Below are 19,649 nucleotides of genomic sequence, written 5' to 3'. Positions count from 1 at the left end.
CATTTTCCGAAGCGCTTATCCTCACAAGGGTCACGGGGATCAATAGGAGCTTATTTCAACTTTGGGCACTAGGCATTGTTGGGAAATCAATCAACGAGACAACCATTCAAATACTATGTGTAATTTATGGGGAACTCAGCACTATATGAAAGTACCTCAGATCCAAAGTGTGTGTGTGGTGTGGTGGGATAGGGCTCTAAAGAGATACATATATTATTATTTTTATAACCTGTCATCAAAACAAGAAACAGCCTCATGACAACAGTTAGTCTCATTTTCTCTATTCTTTGAATGAGTCACTTGTTTTCTAACAAAAGTGTCTTTGTTCATAAAGTTTAACCATTTTTCTCTAATAAAATATTTAAGTGAATGATTTACTATGCTAAATTATACAGAAAAAAATCGACTTGATGAAAAACAAAAAGTATTCACCACCAGCTTTTGGTCCTGCTGAGATTTTTGATTAACTATACACTAGGTTGCAAAGATTTTGTTGGGCTCAGCAAGGAGTGTAGGTCACACTCATGGTCACACAGCGTGGAGCAGTATGGAAGCAGTTGCTTTGGCAACGATAATGGGCAAACCTGCACTTCCTTTTCTGCCCATTTTAGATTTTCAGTGATGGTTTACCTTGTGCATGTAGATGTGAATGAGACCCCTTGCCAGTGAATGAGCATCAGATCCATTTGTAGAATTTATTGCTTGTGGTTTTCATCCAGCAGATAAATAGTACTCAAAAGTAAAATGTGGTCATTTTGGTGTGGACTGTGATGTGTCATACTAGGGTGGACATTTCTCCTACTCCAAAACCAAAGAGACTTTCATTCAGTGAACATAGGACAAATACAGCATCCATAAATGATGATTTAGGAATAATTGTAACATAAATTCATTTGGGGAAGGCAATTTTTATTTATTCAAAGAATTCCTTTTTTGCCATTGAATGCTTCTTACAAAGTTAATGGCATTTCTTAAAGATTTTTCCCATTTTCAAGAGACCGCCACTATCTGTAAATCTATGCCAAAATCTCCAAATCTGCAAAATTTGGTGCAAACTGAAGCATGTTAAGCCCTCCAAAAATGTGATTCATTTTGAGCCTGTAAAATAATTATGATAATCCTGAGTATTCCAAACATGTGACACATTTAAAAGAAGAATACTCCTGCATAAAGTAACCCTACAGCATACTGAGACATGTTCTTTCTCTTAAGAGTTGCTATCCCAGAACTGGTATAAGACCTTTCCTCATCTACTACATTATGGGGTCAATGTTTTTTTTTTGTTAACATTTTTGACAGGATATCCTCTGCATTTGACATGTGTGGTATATATTGGATTTTAAGAGATGAATGAAATTATCAAGGTTATTACTGCCTGTGTTGATTCAACATGACTGGAATTGGAAGGAAGCTGGCTTGTAACTCAGGGCACTCCTTTAGGCTGTATACAGTGTTCTATGACACTGTCCAAACGTATTAGGTCTGCTGTCCCAGCGGCCAAATCCAAGCGAGCCGCTTACTTTGTTTTCATTGTACAAAGCCTATTCCTACCCTACTCATGCTGATCTAACAAAGACACAGTTGAAACCATGTGTAAGGCATTCTTTAACCAAGCAAAATCTTTACCATATCAGTCAGAATTCAAAGGATTCATGGCTTCTCCTTTTCCATTTGCATACACTCATGCATCTACAATATTTCCTACATTCTTTGTTCTCATTATGGTTGAGTTGGAGATTCATAGGAAAATACTCATCTCTCATTTTCTGAACTGCTTCATCCTCATTAGGGTCACGAGGGGTGCTGGAGCCGATCCCAACTGACTCCGGGCCGCCCTGGGAAAATAGTGTTAATTTTCTTTATCGGAAGAAAAGCTCAAGCTGGTGTGGTTTGGTCAACTGTGAGTATACTATCTTGTTATTACCACTTGCTAATTTTCTTGGATACAGGCTCTTTTCTCTGCCCAGAACAAGTATTCTTCTCATGCATTTATATTTTAAATGTATCTTGTTGTTGGTTTCACTGTGGTTTTATTATATGTTTTTGTTATAAGATTATCAGGCATGTTTAAATGTGATTATTGATTAGCATGTTAGTAAAAAATGCTGCGTATAACGAAATTGGTGGTGCTAAAATACTATTCTCCTTTAAACCAAATGATTGCGTTTGTTAAAGGTTCCCTCAAATATGAAATTGTAGCATACTTCCACATTGTGGATGTTGTGAAACTAGTGTCGATCAGTTCTCACTCACTGTGAGCTGCACAATTGCTTCATGATTACTATTGATGAACTAAGTACCTTATTTTTTGCACTCCAGGGCGCAACTAAAAGACCTACATTTTCTCAAAAGCCGTGCACCATGTATATGGGTCAATATTAGTTAATCATTGTATGAATTTCCCTTTATCGCAGCTCTTAGCTGATCCATAACACAACGCCCAACCACTACTACTACTATTCCATTCTATTATCTAGTACGCCTTATAGGAAAAACAAATTTTAAGATAGGCCATTCATTGAAGTTGTGCCTTGTAACCCGTTGTGCCTCATAGTCTGGAAAATATGTTGTCATACATTGGAATCATGCACATGCTACTTTGGTCATCAGATCTCTGCTTGTCTGGTGATTATTAAGCACAGAAGAGAGGGGGAAAAAGACACCATAAAAAGGAATGCTGAAAACGTTCCATTTGTTTCCCATCGTTCACATTTCTGACCACAGGGATGTCTGATGAGAGAGTATGTGTGTGCTTTCTCAGTGACTCGCCGTCATGGAAATGTTTGTCTTTGCTCTATTGGCTGAGTCAGCAGTCTAGTTTAGGGCTCAGTCATTCAGTCTTTGCCCATTACCACAGCTACTGTATATCTTTCCTATCATGATGTCATAGATCAAAAATAAATAAATTAAGAAAGAAAGAAAAGAAAAAAAACGGTTAAAATGGTTACTTAATCAACCTTTGCAGTAGTTAAATGTCATTGAATTTAAGTGGGTTCAAAAATTAGGTCTTGCCTGATGATGTGACAGCGATTGAGTACTTTAGTTAGTTTATTGTATAAGGGGGTTCCAATTAATCATTAACCAGCATGCAACGGCTTGTCATCATTGAAAACACAAAAGATCATTCTTTACTTTTTGAAAAATAATGAAATATAGTATAGTAAGCGGCCCGGTGGAGCGAGTGGTTAGCCTGTCAGCCTAGACTGGTTGAACACTCTAAATTGCCCCCAGCTATGAGTGTGAGCATGAATGGTTGTCCGTCTCCTTGTGCACTACGATTGGCTGGCCACTAATTCAGGGTGTATTCCCCGCCAGCTGTGATAAACTCCACCACCCCCCACGGATAAGAGGTACAGAAAATGAATGAATAAATGCAAAAGAAGAGAAAGAAATATTGCATTTTTACTGGCACAACATACATTTGTTATATACTTGCAAGAAATCTGTGGATTTTAACAAAATTAAATAATGTTGGTGATCCTGAGTGAACTGAAACAAGGAATAAAGTGTATTAGTGATCAACTTGTGTATGCTTGGCTTTTGTAAAGTGATTTAGTCACCAAAACCAAAGTTACACAATGATCTTTTAGTCATCATTTCTTTGCGTCAATGGTTTCCTCCCTGAGAGAAACCATAATAGACATTAATGTGGCATAGCAAAAGGACTTTGGTTGAATCATTATTAAATTTACTAGATAAAATACATTTTTAGATAGAGAAAGAGAAGGAGAGAGAGTGAAAGAGAGAGAAAGACAGCGAGAAAGAGAAAGTTTATTATACTACAATTTAGCCGTTTGTGCGAAAAGCAGAACACAACTTTTATATGTATCCAATGACGTCAAACATTAGACATCCTTCACTACTGGTCGATAAGGAAGTCAAAACTACAAGCATAAACTCATGCTTTGTCACCACGTGTTATGAGCTGGTTGTCCTGAAATTGTGTTGTTAGGAACCCTCTGCTGACTTAATTAGGTTTTTAGGCAGCTTCGAAATGATTTGATGAATTGCATTATTTATTGTCGTGGATTGTAGTAGACTAAGGTCATGGTAGTTAAAAGAAGGCTAAAGTTGGTGTCCTTCCACATTAGACTTTTCCAAATATATACTGTACTGTTAACCTTACTTGGTGCAATGGGTTTTAATCATTCAGGAATTTGAAGAATTGATAAATCGGCGACATGGTGTATCCCAATACTAGCTACATGCTCTTATTTGAGTTTTTTCCAATTTTGATATTTAATCTTTGTCGTTTTATCCTAAAAAAAAGTGTGTCTGTGAAATGGATATGACCAGTCCCTCATTGCATTCACCACATCACACAGCGAAATGAACAGACACAGTGAAAGGGAGCAGAGACGAGAAGCTATATTGAATTGAAAATCATGTGAGTGGTGAACAAAAGACCAGATGGGCACACTGAAACTGTTGCTGCTTGAAAAGAGAAAGCAGGGGAGCAGAAGATGGAGTGGGAGGAGGTAGATAGGCAGCCAGAGGAGAGGGAGACATCACCTTCATCTTTGTCTGTTTCAAACCGAGGAGGCAAGCAAAGGGAAGAGGTGGGGCAAATGAGGGTGTGTTCACATGAGGCACTCTTCCTCTTCTTGTGTGGGTGCAGACAGCTCTATGGTTTGCAGACAGAAAAAAGTTGGTCAAAGTCTGTATGCTCTCCAACTGCCAACTCACACACAGCAACTCCCTCATACAGAGGAGCCTTCCTTTTTGAAGTTTCTTTTTTACTCATTCAATCTCTTTCACACACATCCTGTCATCACTACAAGCTGAGGGGAGACAGGACTACCGGGGAGTTTACACACAACCTCACCTTCACTTACTCTACCGACTATCTAGACAAGGCTTGGCAAGAATGTGGACTCTTCTCTTGGGGGTCATTTTAGGACATTTGTCCTTTTGTGGGGCAGAGCAACTTCAAGGTGAGGCAACCACAGCTTCTTCCAGTGCTCTTTGTTTGAAATGAGTTACTTCTTATGCCTTTTTCATCTTTTATTTGATTTCTGACTGAATTGATGGGTAGCAATGGTGAATATCAGGATCTTAATCAGAACATGAGAGTAAAACTAAGTGCTAAAACCTCATATTTGTGCCGCTAGTAAAGATGGAAAAAAAGAAAAAGATTGCATGCCGGCAAGAGTGAGTGTGCCTTTGCTAGACATCAGTGTAGACAGCCAATGTCTGGCAGTGTGAGACTACTGGCAGACACAAAGAAAATGTGTTTTTTCTGTGTCTGTACTCACACACGTTAATGTGACAGGTAATAAAAGCTATTTATTTATGTAAATGCTAAATAATGCTTCCAGAGGCAACAGAAAAGAGTTTTTAAATCTTTTAAGGGAATCATATATGCTTTTTTCTTTTTGCTCCATCACAAAGGATGCTACGAACTACCCCCACACCCTCTGTGTACATCACATTCTTTTATTATTTCACATTTATTGCTACATTTATGCTTGGTTTTGTTGCCTCAAGCAATACATGAACTTGGTGTTGAATCACACAGGTCTGAGTGCATCTGGTTGCGTCCCACAGGAGATGCTTGTCAGGTTGTTCACAAAGACTCCCTCCGGCACCGCAACACTGAGCATTACGCTCTTAGATGAGTTGTCATTTAAAGGCAAATAAGCAGTCCCTTTCTGATGGTGTTCATGCCTGAAATGTGTGTTTTGTTACTCTCTCAAAGCTTTATTCTTGTGGAGATGAAAGAGAAACTTTTATAGTCGTGCTGTGTATTTTGTGCTATTTCTTTTGTTCTATTTAAGAGAGCTCATCATGGCAAAGGACAAAGTCTCTGAATATTATCTCTGTTGGTTGCATGTATATCATTAAGGTCAGGCAGTTGTATCCGGTTGCCAGGCTAACCCTTCATATAAAGCTCAAAGTACATTAACTGGAGGCTTTACCATCAGATCTGGTATTCTATGACATTTAACAGAAGGGGTATAGTAAGAAGGAAGTGACAGTCAACCTTTATCTATTTTACAGGCTTCCTGTTTGCTATAGACACTAATATACTTTCGAGATTATTGCTTATCGGATGAATGAAACCAGGTCTAAACCACAAAGCCTTCTACCAGTGCCTCTGATGTTTCACCATGTTTGCTTCCTTCACTAGCCAGCTTTATAGTAGAGGCTATTTTTTAAACCATTTCTTTCTATGGGCTAAGAACATGTTTTGGCATTGTTCATTGAATGTGAATTTATTTATTTATTTTTAAGAAAAAAAAGCATTTGAGTGATTATTCAAACACATGTCTTGATACAAGGAAAAATGAAAGTGGCTGGAGCAGTGTGATGATAATAACGCAGTTTAGCGAGTGGTAAAATGGGACTACTAGATATCAAATGTTGGCAGTCCTTTGCTAGATTGGCATTACAGCGTGTTGCCCTTGAAATTTGACATAGTGCCACTCATTATAGTATAAGTATTAATTGAATATATATGCATAGATATATTTCGGCATTCTCCATAAAATACCCCAGTTGTTCACAATAATTCATGATGAATTTTAATTTTCATTTTAAATAATTTACAGACAAAAAAAATGTAAGAAATCAGAAAATGAGCAAAATTATGATTCATTAAAAATTAAAATGTTCTTTTCTCTAAAAGACAAATATTTCCCAAATTGAATCATAAATAGCATCCATTTTTTGTCAGATTTCCCACTAATCACATCAGCCAAATTTTGATGGTGTGGCTGCAGTACATTTATTGATACCTGTGCACTGCAACGTTTTGGCAACAGATTAACATGCATGTGGATGGTTGTTCTGTTCGTACTGTGACATTATAGTGTTGGTACATGAATGTATATGCATCAAACATGTTTTACTAAAACGTGTGAGTCATGTAACTGCTGATAATACCATTCATTCATGATAGTGGAGAATGCTGTGGTGGTAAATGAGGCCTACTTTTAAACTCACGTTTGAAAAATGATGTTAATTTGGAAAAAAAAGTCAGTTTGAGAATGCATTCCATTCCTGCTGCAATTTTAATCCAGAATGTGACCATGAAAGGGAAGTAACCCAGAGATGAAGCATTGGGTGAGGATGGAATGTTAAACTATGAAGGTGTTTGTTATACAGTTTTTGTAAGTTGTTTGCTTTCTTAGATACAAACAGTGTGAAGGTGCTTGCTATTCTGATTTCTTAGTTTGCTCTTTATCTGTAAAATGCACATGTTTACTCAAACCTTAAGTTAATGTCTATTACTTTTACTGAAGCTTGAGACATGAGGAATGATTACTCTCTGTTTTGAATTTCATTGGGATGGCAGGCTCTGGGGCTACACAAAGACCCCCATAAATGCACCATGCATACCAATGAACCCCCCATTTTTGCTGCCCTTGATCTCCCTGGCTAGTTCTGTAAAGCCACATACTGTGGTGTTTTCAATTTACTTTCATGGACACCATGCAATGTGGCAGAATGTGTTAAGGTTCTGTCAGGTGTGCGTCAGTTTTAGTATTTGTGAGTCTACTGTGGGTGGAGGGGGGGCCATAGGAAGTTCGAGTCAAAGCAGTATTGGCAAAGAATTGTTTCTCAACATCCTCTAACAACAGAGAACTAAACTGACGGTTAAAAATGCATGATGAGCAGATATGATATTATGGAATAGTAATGCATTTTTTTCAAAAGGGCTGCATGGTGGGTTATTCATCAGCACGACACTCAACAGTACTGAGATCAAGTGTTCAATATGAGGACCTTGTGTGCCTGTTTTCTTCATATCGGTGTGAGTTTTCTCCAGGTGGTCGTTTTTAGTTTTTTTTCAATTTCTTTTTTTTTTTTTTAAACATGCATGGTTGCTGGATTGAGAAAATCAAATTGCCTCTTGGTCTGAGTGTGAATGGTTGTTTGAGTAATTGTGCTCTGCAATTGGCCGGCCATCAGTTCAGGGTTTACCCTGTCTTCTCGCTGTGGTAAACTGGGATAGATTACAGCACCCTTACAACTACCGTGAGAATAAGATATTTTTGAACAACTAAGGGATTCAATGGAAATAGTATCATGCATGTTAATGTCATCAGTAACACATTCAAGACCAAATGGTTCAAGGCATTCTATTCTTTCAAGGCCCTTATAATATTGTGTTCTCTGGCTACATCAACACAAAACCTACAAAACTATTAGATTTCATCATAAAAAAATGATTGTCTGTTGTTCATTAGTCATGAGCTGTTGCACATAACACAAACATTGTTTCTTTTCTTTATTTTTTTTTTTGTTCTTTTGTGTTGAGTTAGTTAAATAGAGAATGAACCTAGGCTCCAACACATAGTGCATAACTGGTGTCGAAAATTAATGTGTGAACTTGGGTGAGTTGTGTGTTAGCATTTGTCAGAGGCCCCACCCTGAACAGTCCCGTGTTTAACTCATGCGCATATCCGTGGAACATGGTATGCTTCCTGTGTCAAATCATTTATTCTATGAACAGTTATTTAAGAGTGCAAGAAATATGTCAAGATTGGACTCGAGACAGGGCAGAGTTGTTTTTTTGCAAATAAAATGTCTTTAATTTCAAGCCCTTGTTCTATGTGGAGATGCAAGTACAATTAATGAAAAACACTGGCACGGGTGGAAACAATAAATGATCAGCGATTACATGAGAAAGTGTTGTGAAAAGGGGTGGGTAATGATTTCAAAGTCAAATAGGAAATGAAGTCACAAATTTAGATATTTAGTCGTGTTTTCAGATAATCCACAAGTCCATACATACAGGAACCCTTCATGTTATTGGTACATTTGTTTCCATACCATTAGGTGCTGTTTTGATAAATAAACAATTCTGTAAATCTTAACTATCTTATTTTTTTCATTCTACTCACATGCACAAATATTCTTTAATGTGATTATGGCTATAGCAACATTGTATTTTCACCTGATGCAGGAATTAAGTGCCATTTATGAATATTTATGCAGTTAGGTTGGTGTGTCTTTCTGCTGTTTGTGTTATTTGTACATTATAGGTGTGCCATGTTGTGTGTGTATTCATCCCATTTCTTTTGACCTGCCCAAATTTAGCACCGTCTATGCATTGGTTTTGCAATATCCCCATTAGGTCTGCATTCAGATGCCTTTGTTGTGCTGTTGTTAACCATTTTCTACTTTGGAGGTTTGTGTGAAATGTAATTTCATTGTCCTGTATGTCAATTCTGTGCATACAAAATTTGACATTTAAGTTGATTTTGAATTTTGAATTGACATTTTCCTTTTAATTGTCTTTTGGGGAATATAAAAGTTGGTTGGTTGATGGAGAGAAAATACACACAAGCATCGGGAGATCAAAGAAAATCCTACAGAACAAGACATTGATTCTAATTATTCAAACAACAAATCAGTCACGTTTGAAGCCGATATGCTACACAATTGCCCATTAAGATGCTCTTTTGAATGGCCACCCCTGTAAATAGATATTTGTATTTAACTATGAACCCTGTTGTGTCTTATTCGTTCACAGTTAGTCCTCGCAGCTGCAGCTATGCTGGAGTGTTTATTGTTGAGGGAGAAGCTCGTCACTCTTTGAGCTTTGAAGAGGCTCAAAATTTGTGCGAACAGCTTGAGACGAAAATGGCAACTCCTGAACAAGTCCAACAGGCCTTCAACGAAAATATGGAAACCTGCAGGTAAAACCACATAATACTTTCTCTTTTATTTTATTTTTTTTGATCACTCACAATTTCCAGCTCTCTTTTTGACTTGCTCTTTGTTTACAGTGGAGGTATTTTTAATTGTTTCCACCTCTCTTCAAATTACTTTTATTTGCATTTGGCTCCAAAATGTGTCACCTGATGAAATCTTGTGGCAATCATCAACACAGTAGAATTTGTTACTGGGGTATCCACACCACAATCATGTCAAGAAATTTTATTGCAACAATTTCTTAATATTCATTCATCTTCTTTGCCACTTATACTTATATACAAATTTGATTTTTTTTTCTGTCAGGAATGGCTGGATCAGCAACATGAGCTTTGCTATTCTCAGACACAACCACCATGAAAACTGTGCCATAAACATGACTGGTTTAATTATCAGTTCTCGAAGTAACCTAGATGAAAATTACGATGTTTACTGCTACGATGAAACAGGTAAGAATATAAGCACTTATTCCTAATCTTAATGGTTACATTTTATTTCTGCCTAAATTTCTAATCCTCCTACTTTGTCTCTTAAATAGCTGGGCTTGGCATCAATTGTGATAAGGAATCTAAAGGAACTGAACAAGGTGAGAACAAACTTCTCAAATAATATGATTTCCCCTTTCAGATTTCAGATAATCCACAAGTCCATACATACAGGAACCCTTCATGTTATTGGTACATTTGTTTCCATACCATTAGGTGCTGTTTTGATAAATAAACAATTCTGTAAATCTTAACTATCTTATTTTTTTCATTCTACTCACATGCACAAATATTCTTTAATGTGATTATGGCTATAGCAACATTGTATTTTCACCTGATGCAGGAATTAAGTGCCATTTATGAATATTTATGCAGTTAGGTTGGTGTGTCTTTCTGCTGTTTGTGTTATTTGTACATTATAGGTGTGCCATGTTGTGTGTGTATTCATCCCATTTCTTTTGACCTGCCCAAATTTAGCACCGTCTATGCATTGGTTTTGCAATATCCCCATTAGGTCTGCATTCAGATGCCTTTGTTGTGCTGTTGTTAACCATTTTCTACTTTGGAGGTTTGTGTGAAATGTAATTTCATTGTCCTGTATGTCAATTCTGTGCATACAAAATTTGACATTTAAGTTGATTTTGAATTTTGAATTGACATTTTCCTTTTAATTGTCTTTTGGGGAATATAAAAGTTGGTTGGTTGATGGAGAGAAAATACACACAAGCATCGGGAGATCAAAGAAAATCCTACAGAACAAGACATTGATTCTAATTATTCAAACAACAAATCAGTCACGTTTGAAGCCGATATGCTACACAATTGCCCATTAAGATGCTCTTTTGAATGGCCACCCCTGTAAATAGATATTTGTATTTAACTATGAACCCTGTTGTGTCTTATTCGTTCACAGTTAGTCCTCGCAGCTGCAGCTATGCTGGAGTGTTTATTGTTGAGGGAGAAGCTCGTCACTCTTTGAGCTTTGAAGAGGCTCAAAATTTGTGCGAACAGCTTGAGACGAAAATGGCAACTCCTGAACAAGTCCAACAGGCCTTCAACGAAAATATGGAAACCTGCAGGTAAAACCACATAATACTTTCTCTTTTATTTTATTTTTTTTGATCACTCACAATTTCCAGCTCTCTTTTTGACTTGCTCTTTGTTTACAGTGGAGGTATTTTTAATTGTTTCCACCTCTCTTCAAATTACTTTTATTTGCATTTGGCTCCAAAATGTGTCACCTGATGAAATCTTGTGGCAATCATCAACACAGTAGAATTTGTTACTGGGGTATCCACACCACAATCATGTCAAGAAATTTTATTGCAACAATTTCTTAATATTCATTCATCTTCTTTGCCACTTATACTTATATACAAATTTGATTTTTTTTTCTGTCAGGAATGGCTGGATCAGCAACATGAGCTTTGCTATTCTCAGACACAACCACCATGAAAACTGTGCCATAAACATGACTGGTTTAATTATCAGTTCTCGAAGTAACCTAGATGAAAATTACGATGTTTACTGCTACGATGAAACAGGTAAGAATATAAGCACTTATTCCTAATCTTAATGGTTACATTTTATTTCTGCCTAAATTTCTAATCCTCCTACTTTGTCTCTTAAATAGCTGGGCTTGGCATCAATTGTGATAAGGAATCTAAAGGAACTGAACAAGGTGAGAACAAACTTCTCAAATAATATGATTTCCCCTGCCTCTGGCCTGACGTGGGCTGGGATAGGCTCCAGCACCCCCCGAGACCCTAGTGAGGATAAAGTGGTTCAGAAAATTAGATAAGGACGAGTTATATTAGTAGTGGCAGAATGAAATGAAAAGATTGCCATGGAAAATGTTTATACTTATCTGAAGCAGCTGTGCAATAGTGTCTTTATCTCAACTCTAGCTATTGTTTCATTTCCAGAAATTATGAGGGTGCCTGTTATTCAGTCCATATAAATTCGGCTCTAGCATTGAAAAAAGAAAAAAACTCTAAACCAAAACGATGACTTTGGGAATTACTTATGTCATGTCATCATTTTGGAGAACCGTTGTGTCAATGGATGCTTGTATCATATGATGCAAATCTCTCTGCACCATATTACATTGAGCATAGATGCATGACAATGGAAAGAAACAATCTCTACATTTACGACACTGAGTTGCATGCAACCGACACACTACTCTCGTGGCAAATTGGTGTTTTGCTTTGGATCATTACCTTGCTCTATGATCAATGCACTTTGTTTAGTGAGTGTATAGTTCTAGTGAACGGGACTTGACCATTGTAATGTTAATTTCCAGCTAGTATACTGTATTATTTGAATGTACAAAGCCTATCACATACAAATGTGAAAGTCAAAGTTCTCGTCTTTTATCAATCTATACCATATTGTTCCAACATGTCATGTTTTGTTCTTGTTTTTCCACATTTCTACCTTAGTCTTTCTTTGTGATTGTCCATTGTGTTTTGTTGTTGCCTCCCTCTTGTGTCTCAGGTTATCCGTTGTCTCATGTGTCACCCACCCACCTGTTCCTCATGTCTTCTTAGCCCATGTCTGTGTATTTAAGTTCCCTTTGTTTGTTCATTTCCTCTTGCGTCTTTGCCAATGCTTTGTGTGGTTTGGTACTAACTACTCAGTGCACTGGTATGTTTGTTTGATACTCTAGTCTTCAGTTTACCTTTGTATTTTTGGATCTCCTTCCTTTGTTTGCGCTTTTTTATCACATTAATTAAACATTTAGAGTTACCACTATGGCCTCTGTTTTCCTGCATTTTGGATCCGTGCCCTCTTTTCTCACCTACTCACCCGCACAATGTGACACAATGTCCCAATTCTAACCTATAGTTAGTGCTCTGGTATCCATGCTATTTACAACATTAGTTAGTTACTCTATAAGGTAAACCTAGCAAAACTCAAATCTGAAAATGTATTCAATTTGTGTCAATGCAATGGGATACAACAAATATTTATTTTAAATTCTGTATCCAATCCTGTTGTTAATAATAATAAAAAATCATTATTGGTATCAAAACACTGGTTATAAATGAACCACTATCGAGAAAAAAATAGATGATTGACTTCTACAGGGTGCATAACATTCAGTCGATATTGTATGCCAATTGGGTTGTGATGCTGAAATTAACTCATAACCCTTTCTTCTACTTTGTCAGAAACCAATTCATCAGAGGCTTGGCTAGAAATGTCTACCCCTGCAGAATTAGGACTCCCTTTGAGCGGAACCAGAATATCATCACCTGTATCAGAGGAAACCACAAAACAGCCTGCAGTGGAAGCTAGTTCACTTGAGTGGGGCAATCACCAAACTCCCCTATTCACATTGCATAACAGCGATTTGGATCAGACCACTGGATCTGGTCAGCAGCCCACCCTTTCTGAAGAAGAAACACTGCCCAACTTCACGTCTTTCATAGGGGCTGATGTAACTCAATTTCCTCCGGATGAGAAGCGAAAGGATGTTAAAATCACACCTGAAATTGAGGCTACTACAGAACTTTGTAAGTCAATTACACACAATTCAGCAAGAGTAAATATATGTGAATAGCCAGTATGCACTTCACTGATTGATTGGATATAGATTTGAAATGAATGTTCACAGTATACAACCTTAATAAGACTTGGTGCCCCCCCTGCTGTTAGGGTGTGTGGGTATGCATGTCTGAATGCGGTTTGCTTATGCCTGGAGCTTGACAAACTAAAAATAAACTTTTAAAATCCAATTTACAATTATGGCACACTTAGAAAGAGCTTTGTAATCAATAATAGGTCATGAAGAAACTTACTGGTACATTGAAATATTGGGCTATTGAAAAAAAAATAAAATTATTTGCTACGATATCTGAGATTTAACAAACTAATTGAATAGACTGACATTTGTTCATTGTTAATTGAATTCTAAATAAACTAAAACATAATTTAGATATGAAGAATTTTTGTAAACGACCAACAAATATAAGCTGCAAACTATAGTTAGAAACATTGTTGGTTAAATTGAATGACCTTTGAGTATGGCAATAGTAAAATGGTTATTTATTTTATTTTTTTTATTGACATGAAGCTACACCACATCCCCCACATGGCAGGAAAAGGATGAATGTGGTGGTGCCGCAGTCAGGCCAACAGGAGACGAATGATTCATCAAGTGAGCAGCTATCATTGTTACCGATAACTCATTTGTCTGTCCTAAAAGTCATGATATATTTTTTTCTTGATCTTTCTGCAGACTGGCTTGTCATCCTTGGGGTGTGTATAGCAGTTGCTGCTATCCTCTTTGTGTGTGTGGCTGTTGCCAAAAGAAAGAGGTACATTATTACAATTCCAACCCATTTTTCATACACAAATGTGGACAAATCTATTCCGGTTGTGTTCTTACAGCTGGTGTGGCAAGAAGCAAACCCTGATAATCAACGAGGGGACCAACGGTGGAGCAGGAGTTGTGGCCACCAGCTCCCAAGATCAGGAGAAGGAGCAAGAAATGGTGACCCTCATGAACAAGGAGAAGATCCAAGAGAATGGCAATACTGAGGAGTTCACCGTCATCACTCTTGAGGAAACGCCTGATAAGGAGGCATGAGGGAGCAGGTGGAGGCAGTGATTGGATGAGTAATGTTTTAAACTGCTTTTATTGTCAGCACTGGATGGACATGTGGTGGATGTTAGCTATTAGATATGTGTGTGTACAATAGAAATAAATATGGCACTATATTGGACTGAGGCTGCTAGGTCATGACAAACATCATGCAAGATATTGCATGTTTCAATGTGCCATATTAGTGGGGTTAGTAAGCATAGGTGTGAGTGTGATGTGAGCCAGTTTTTCTGTTTGTATTTTATGTGGTAATGACAAATAGGAGGGGTGTGGGGGGTGCAAAGGGGGTTAGGGGGGTTAGTTATATGGCGTTTGTCTCAACAGAAAGTCAATCTGGATTATAGTATTGTTACAATTTAAAGAAAATTACCCTTGGAGTAAAAAACTGGATTTGAAATAGACTAGTTTTTTTTTAAATTGAATGTATTAATGTATTTTAAAAGTCAATCAATACTGTATATGGAAATCAATGGTGAAACACAATGGTTGTTTCGCCATTGTCCATCAATGCAGATTTTTATATGTAATCATTTAAGATTTTAATTGTAAAATGATCATTCCGCTTCAATGTCACACAACACAGATGTAATTTGAGTGGTTAATTTGGGGACAAGTGGAACAAGATTATGGATTGACACAATCATTTGACAACATTATGTAAAATATGATTCTTTACACAGTATTCCTGCAAATTTTGTATTCAATTTAGCAATTTTAATTTGAATTCAGGGATTTAGAAAAAACATTTCAGGCTCCAGCACCCTCTGCAACCTTAGTTAGGATAAATGGTTCAAAAAATAAATGAATGAAAAGTTTTCATTCAAAGTCCAACATCAGACCTGTGGTTGGAAAAAAAGGTAATCTAAAGTCACTTATTTAATCCACTTATTTAAATTTAAGACAGAAGGTGGTTAGCGGATCGGCCTCACTGTTCTGGTGTGGAGGGTTCGATCGCAGGTGTGTCCTCAATGTGTGGAGATTGCATGTTCTCCCTGGGCTTGCGTGGGTTTTTTTCAGGGACCTCCGGTTTTGTCCCAAAAACATGGAGGGTTAGGCTGGATAAACCCTCTAAATTACCCTAGGAATGTATGTAAGTGAGAATGATTGTCCGTTTCCTTGTGCCCTGCGATTGGCTGGTCACCAATTACTGCCCAAAGTTGCATGGGGTACACTCCAACACTTCCCATGACCCTTGTAAGGATAAGCAGTTCAGAAAATGAATGGCTAAATGAATATTCATATTTAGCAATTGGATTTAGTTTCTGGTGGTTGCAATGACCTAAGCAACATAGTTATTATATTGATTGTTGTTTTTAGACGAGTGTAGAGATGCACAACAGCCAAAACGAGCTTTGACAATGAAGTAGAATTATTTAATTTTGTTTTTCTTCCCCAAAACAGCTTGATGTATCAGTATTTTGATGAATAACCCTTTACTTGGTCTGTATATAGCTTTTTTTATGCTGAAAGAATCTAGCCATATAACTGCCAATTATCCTTTTTATGGAGAACTTTGTACGCCCATTTAATAAAGCAAAGTCTCAATGTCCTTTTAATAAAGTAATTGTCTGTGATGATCTGAGAATGTAAATTGTTAGCCAGGAGAAAAATAAGAGTCAAAAAGACATTTTATAAAATACAGACTTTGGCTGATTTATAACAAAAGAGCTCAAGTTTTTTTGTATGTTCGTTTTGTAGCCATGATTCCAGGCCCATTATTTAATAATGAATTATGTAAATATCTGTTGCTAAATTATATATTCTAAACCTGTAAAAATCAAAAGGAATTTTAGCCCACAAACATTTTATCCCCTTGAGAAGTAGCACATGGTGGTCTAAAGTGTAACTGCACTGCCCTACTAATGACCAAAGAATGTTACTGAATCTTAGTAAAGTATCCACTATCCACTGTTCAGTCAATAATTTAATACCTCAAACTTTTTTGATGGTTTTACCTACGGGACTATACATCAAATAATTTGGAAGTCCAGACCAGAAATAGCTTACATGACATTTGATTGGTGTGCAGAAGGTGATCGCACTTTAAATATGTATCACATTGAATAAATTATGGGCATTGTACACATGATTTTTCTGAATGATGATTAAAGAGTGATAAAATATTGTGCTGAATATGACTTCTTCCTTTAATGAGTTCAAACTTGAACTTCTATACATTCACTGTAAAACTGAAGAAGCCTATTAAAGGTGAACAAAAAAATAGAACGTCCAGTTGGCTTCGCTTTACCTTTGCGGTTTACCATGACTTGGATGATTGACAATCTAGAAAACTCAATCGCAAGGCAGTAACGAAAGAGAAAGCCGGGTTTCCATGGCAGCAGGGATGGGATACAAGAGACCCTATTTGAACAGGAAATTAAGAATGAAACAAAGACACATATTGTCACAGGAAGAGAATTGTTCTATCTTTTGTGAAGCAGCATAGCAGCTCATTAGCAATGATTGACAGGAATCCATACGTTTTAACGGTCCTACTCCTCATTAGCAGTGTTAGTTAGCTGGGACCCATGCATGGCTTTGTGGCAAGAGGACGTGCAAATACAGTGTTCCCACTATTATTCAGGTAAATGAAAGAGGTAAAACTGCAGATACTACCTATTTTTCTCAGAGGGTGGTGGCCCAGTGGATAAGTCATCAGTCTCCCACCTCAGTGGTCCTGGGTTCAAATCCCAATGCCTGCAAAGATTTTCCCACAATTGTTCAGGTAAAAGTATAAGTATTAATGCCTAAGCGTTTAACTTAATAAGTCTTCAATGGTGGATGAAGCATTTTGTCCAAAAAATCACTAAGTGTTTCACCCCATTTCCTTGGATAAAACTATAAGTACTACTGCTTTCTCTTATAGGTTGGTGGCCCAGTGGTTAAGTCATCAGTTTGCCAATTCTTTGGTCCCTGGTTCAATTCCCAGTGCCAGCAAAGATTTTCCCACAATTGTTCAGTTAAAAGTATAAGTATTAATGCCTAAGTGTTTAACTTAATAAGTCTTCAATGGTGGATGAAGCATTTTGTCCAAAAAATGACTAAGTGTTTCACCCCATTTCCTTGGATAAAACTATAAGTACTACTGCTTTCTCTTATAGGTTGGTGGCCCAGTGGTTAAGTCATCAGTTTGCCAATTCTTTGGTCCCTGGTTCAATTCCCAGTGCCAGCAAAGATTTTCCCACAATTGTTCAGTTAAAAGTATAAGTATTAATGCCTAAGTGTTTAACTTAATAAGTCTTCAATGGTGGATGAAGCATTTTGTCCAAAAAATGACTAAGTGTTTCACCCCATTTCCTTGGATAAAACTATAAGTACTACTGCTTTCTCTTATAGGTTGGTGGCCCAGTGGTTAAGTCATCAGTTTGCCAATTCTTTGGTCCCTGGTTCAATTCCCAGTGCCAGCAAAGATTTTCCCACAATTGTTCAGGTAAAAGTATAAGTATTAATGCCTAAGTGTTTAACTTAATAAGTCTTCAATGGTGAATGAAGCATTTTGTCCAAAAAATGACTAAGTGTTTCACCCCATTTCCTTGGATAAAACTATAAGTACTACTGCTTTCTCTTATAGGTTGGTGGCCCAGTGGTTAAGTCGTCAGTTTGCCAACTCTTTGGTCCCTGGTTCAATTCCCACTGCCAGCAAAGATTTTCCCACAATTGTTCAGGTAAAAGTATAAGTATTAATGCCTAAGTGTTTAACTTAATAAGTCTTCAATGGCGGATGGAGCATTTTGTCCAAAAAATGACTAAGTGTTTCACCCCATCTCCTTGGATAAAATGTTTCAACACCTATGTATAAGTGGGGCACGAGTTGGTGTAGTGGGTTGCACACTCGCCTTTGCACCGAGAGAACGTGAGTTCGCTTCCCGGTGTCGGCGGTTGACTGACCAAGCAAGCGGTCGAGGGTCGGCCGAAGGCCGACCCGAGAACGCCTTTCGCACAGACAGGTCCCTCCAACATTCTTCCGAACTGCCGAAGGCAGTTCGGAATATAACCTTTTGCTGAAAAGTATGACTAAGTGTTTAATATAAATTAAAAAGATTTTTCTTTTTTTTTTCTTCTTATTCCATTTACTGACTTACATGGTGTAGTGCTCAACCAAAGGACGACAGCGGGAATCGAACCCAGGTCTCCCAGACGGGAGTCCAGTGATCTAACCTCTGCGCCAACCAAGTGACTACACTTTCCTTAGTAATCATTTGAGTGTCTTGAGAGGAAGTCCACAGAAACAACTAAGTGAAAAAGTGTCCCAACCGGGAATCGAACCCGGGTCTCCCAGACGGGAGTCCGGTGATCTAACCTCTGCACCAACCAAGTGACTACACTTTCCTTAGTAATAATTTGAGTGTCATGAGAGGAAGTCCACAGAAACAACTAAGTGAAAAAGTGTCCCAACCGGGAATCGAACCCAGGTCTCCCAGACGGGAGTCCGGTGATCTAACCTCTGCGCCACCAAGTGGCTACACTCTTCTTAGTAATCATTTGTGTGTTGACAAGAGGTTCACAGAAACAACTAAGTGAAAATATGTCCCAAACGGGATTTGAACCCAGGTCTCCCAGACAGGAGTCTGGTGAGTTAACCACTACGTCACCAAGTACCTACACTTTCCTTTGTAATCATTTGAGTGTCTTGATTGCAAGAACACAGAAACAACTAAATGAAAATGTGTCTCAACCGGGATTTGAACCCAGGTCTCCCACATGCGAGTCAAGTGACTTAACCTCTACGCCACAATTTGGCCACACTTTCTTTTGTCATTAATGGAATGTCTTGACTACAACCATATAGAAATAACTAAGGGAAAATGTTTCCCATCTGGGAATCGAACCCCAGCCTCTCACTTGGGAATCACGCGAGTTAACCTCTACACCACAAATATATGTATTTT

The 19,649-nt window shown here is 37.6% G+C and overlaps 2 protein-coding genes across 2 annotated transcripts; both read left to right on the top strand.

Moving 5' to 3' along the window:
- The first annotated feature begins 4,523 nt into the window (after positions 1-4,523).
- Positions 4,524-10,733, top strand: LOC144212303 (CD44 antigen-like). Its single transcript, XM_077740062.1, has 5 exons — positions 4,524-4,934; positions 9,482-9,647; positions 9,970-10,112; positions 10,202-10,249; positions 10,663-10,733. Exons 1-5 carry the CDS (start codon positions 4,868-4,870, stop codon positions 10,731-10,733), a joined length of 495 nt encoding a protein of 164 aa, XP_077596188.1. The 5' UTR covers positions 4,524-4,867.
- Positions 10,734-11,018: 285 nt separating this feature from the next.
- On the top strand, positions 11,019-15,017 carry LOC144193381 (CD44 antigen-like). The gene is made up of 7 exons (XM_077712235.1): positions 11,019-11,227; positions 11,550-11,692; positions 11,782-11,829; positions 13,325-13,669; positions 14,230-14,313; positions 14,395-14,473; positions 14,547-15,017. Exons 1-7 carry the CDS (start codon positions 11,031-11,033, stop codon positions 14,743-14,745), a joined length of 1,095 nt encoding a protein of 364 aa, XP_077568361.1. The 5' UTR covers positions 11,019-11,030; the 3' UTR covers positions 14,746-15,017.
- The last annotated feature ends 4,632 nt before the right edge of the window (positions 15,018-19,649 follow it).

Source organism: Stigmatopora nigra, chromosome 2 (assembly GCF_051989575.1).
Source record: "Stigmatopora nigra isolate UIUO_SnigA chromosome 2, RoL_Snig_1.1, whole genome shotgun sequence".
NCBI lineage: Eukaryota > Metazoa > Chordata > Actinopteri > Syngnathiformes > Syngnathidae > Stigmatopora > Stigmatopora nigra.
Note: the sequence above shows the minus strand (reverse complement) of the source record. Positions and strands in the feature narration are given on the sequence as shown.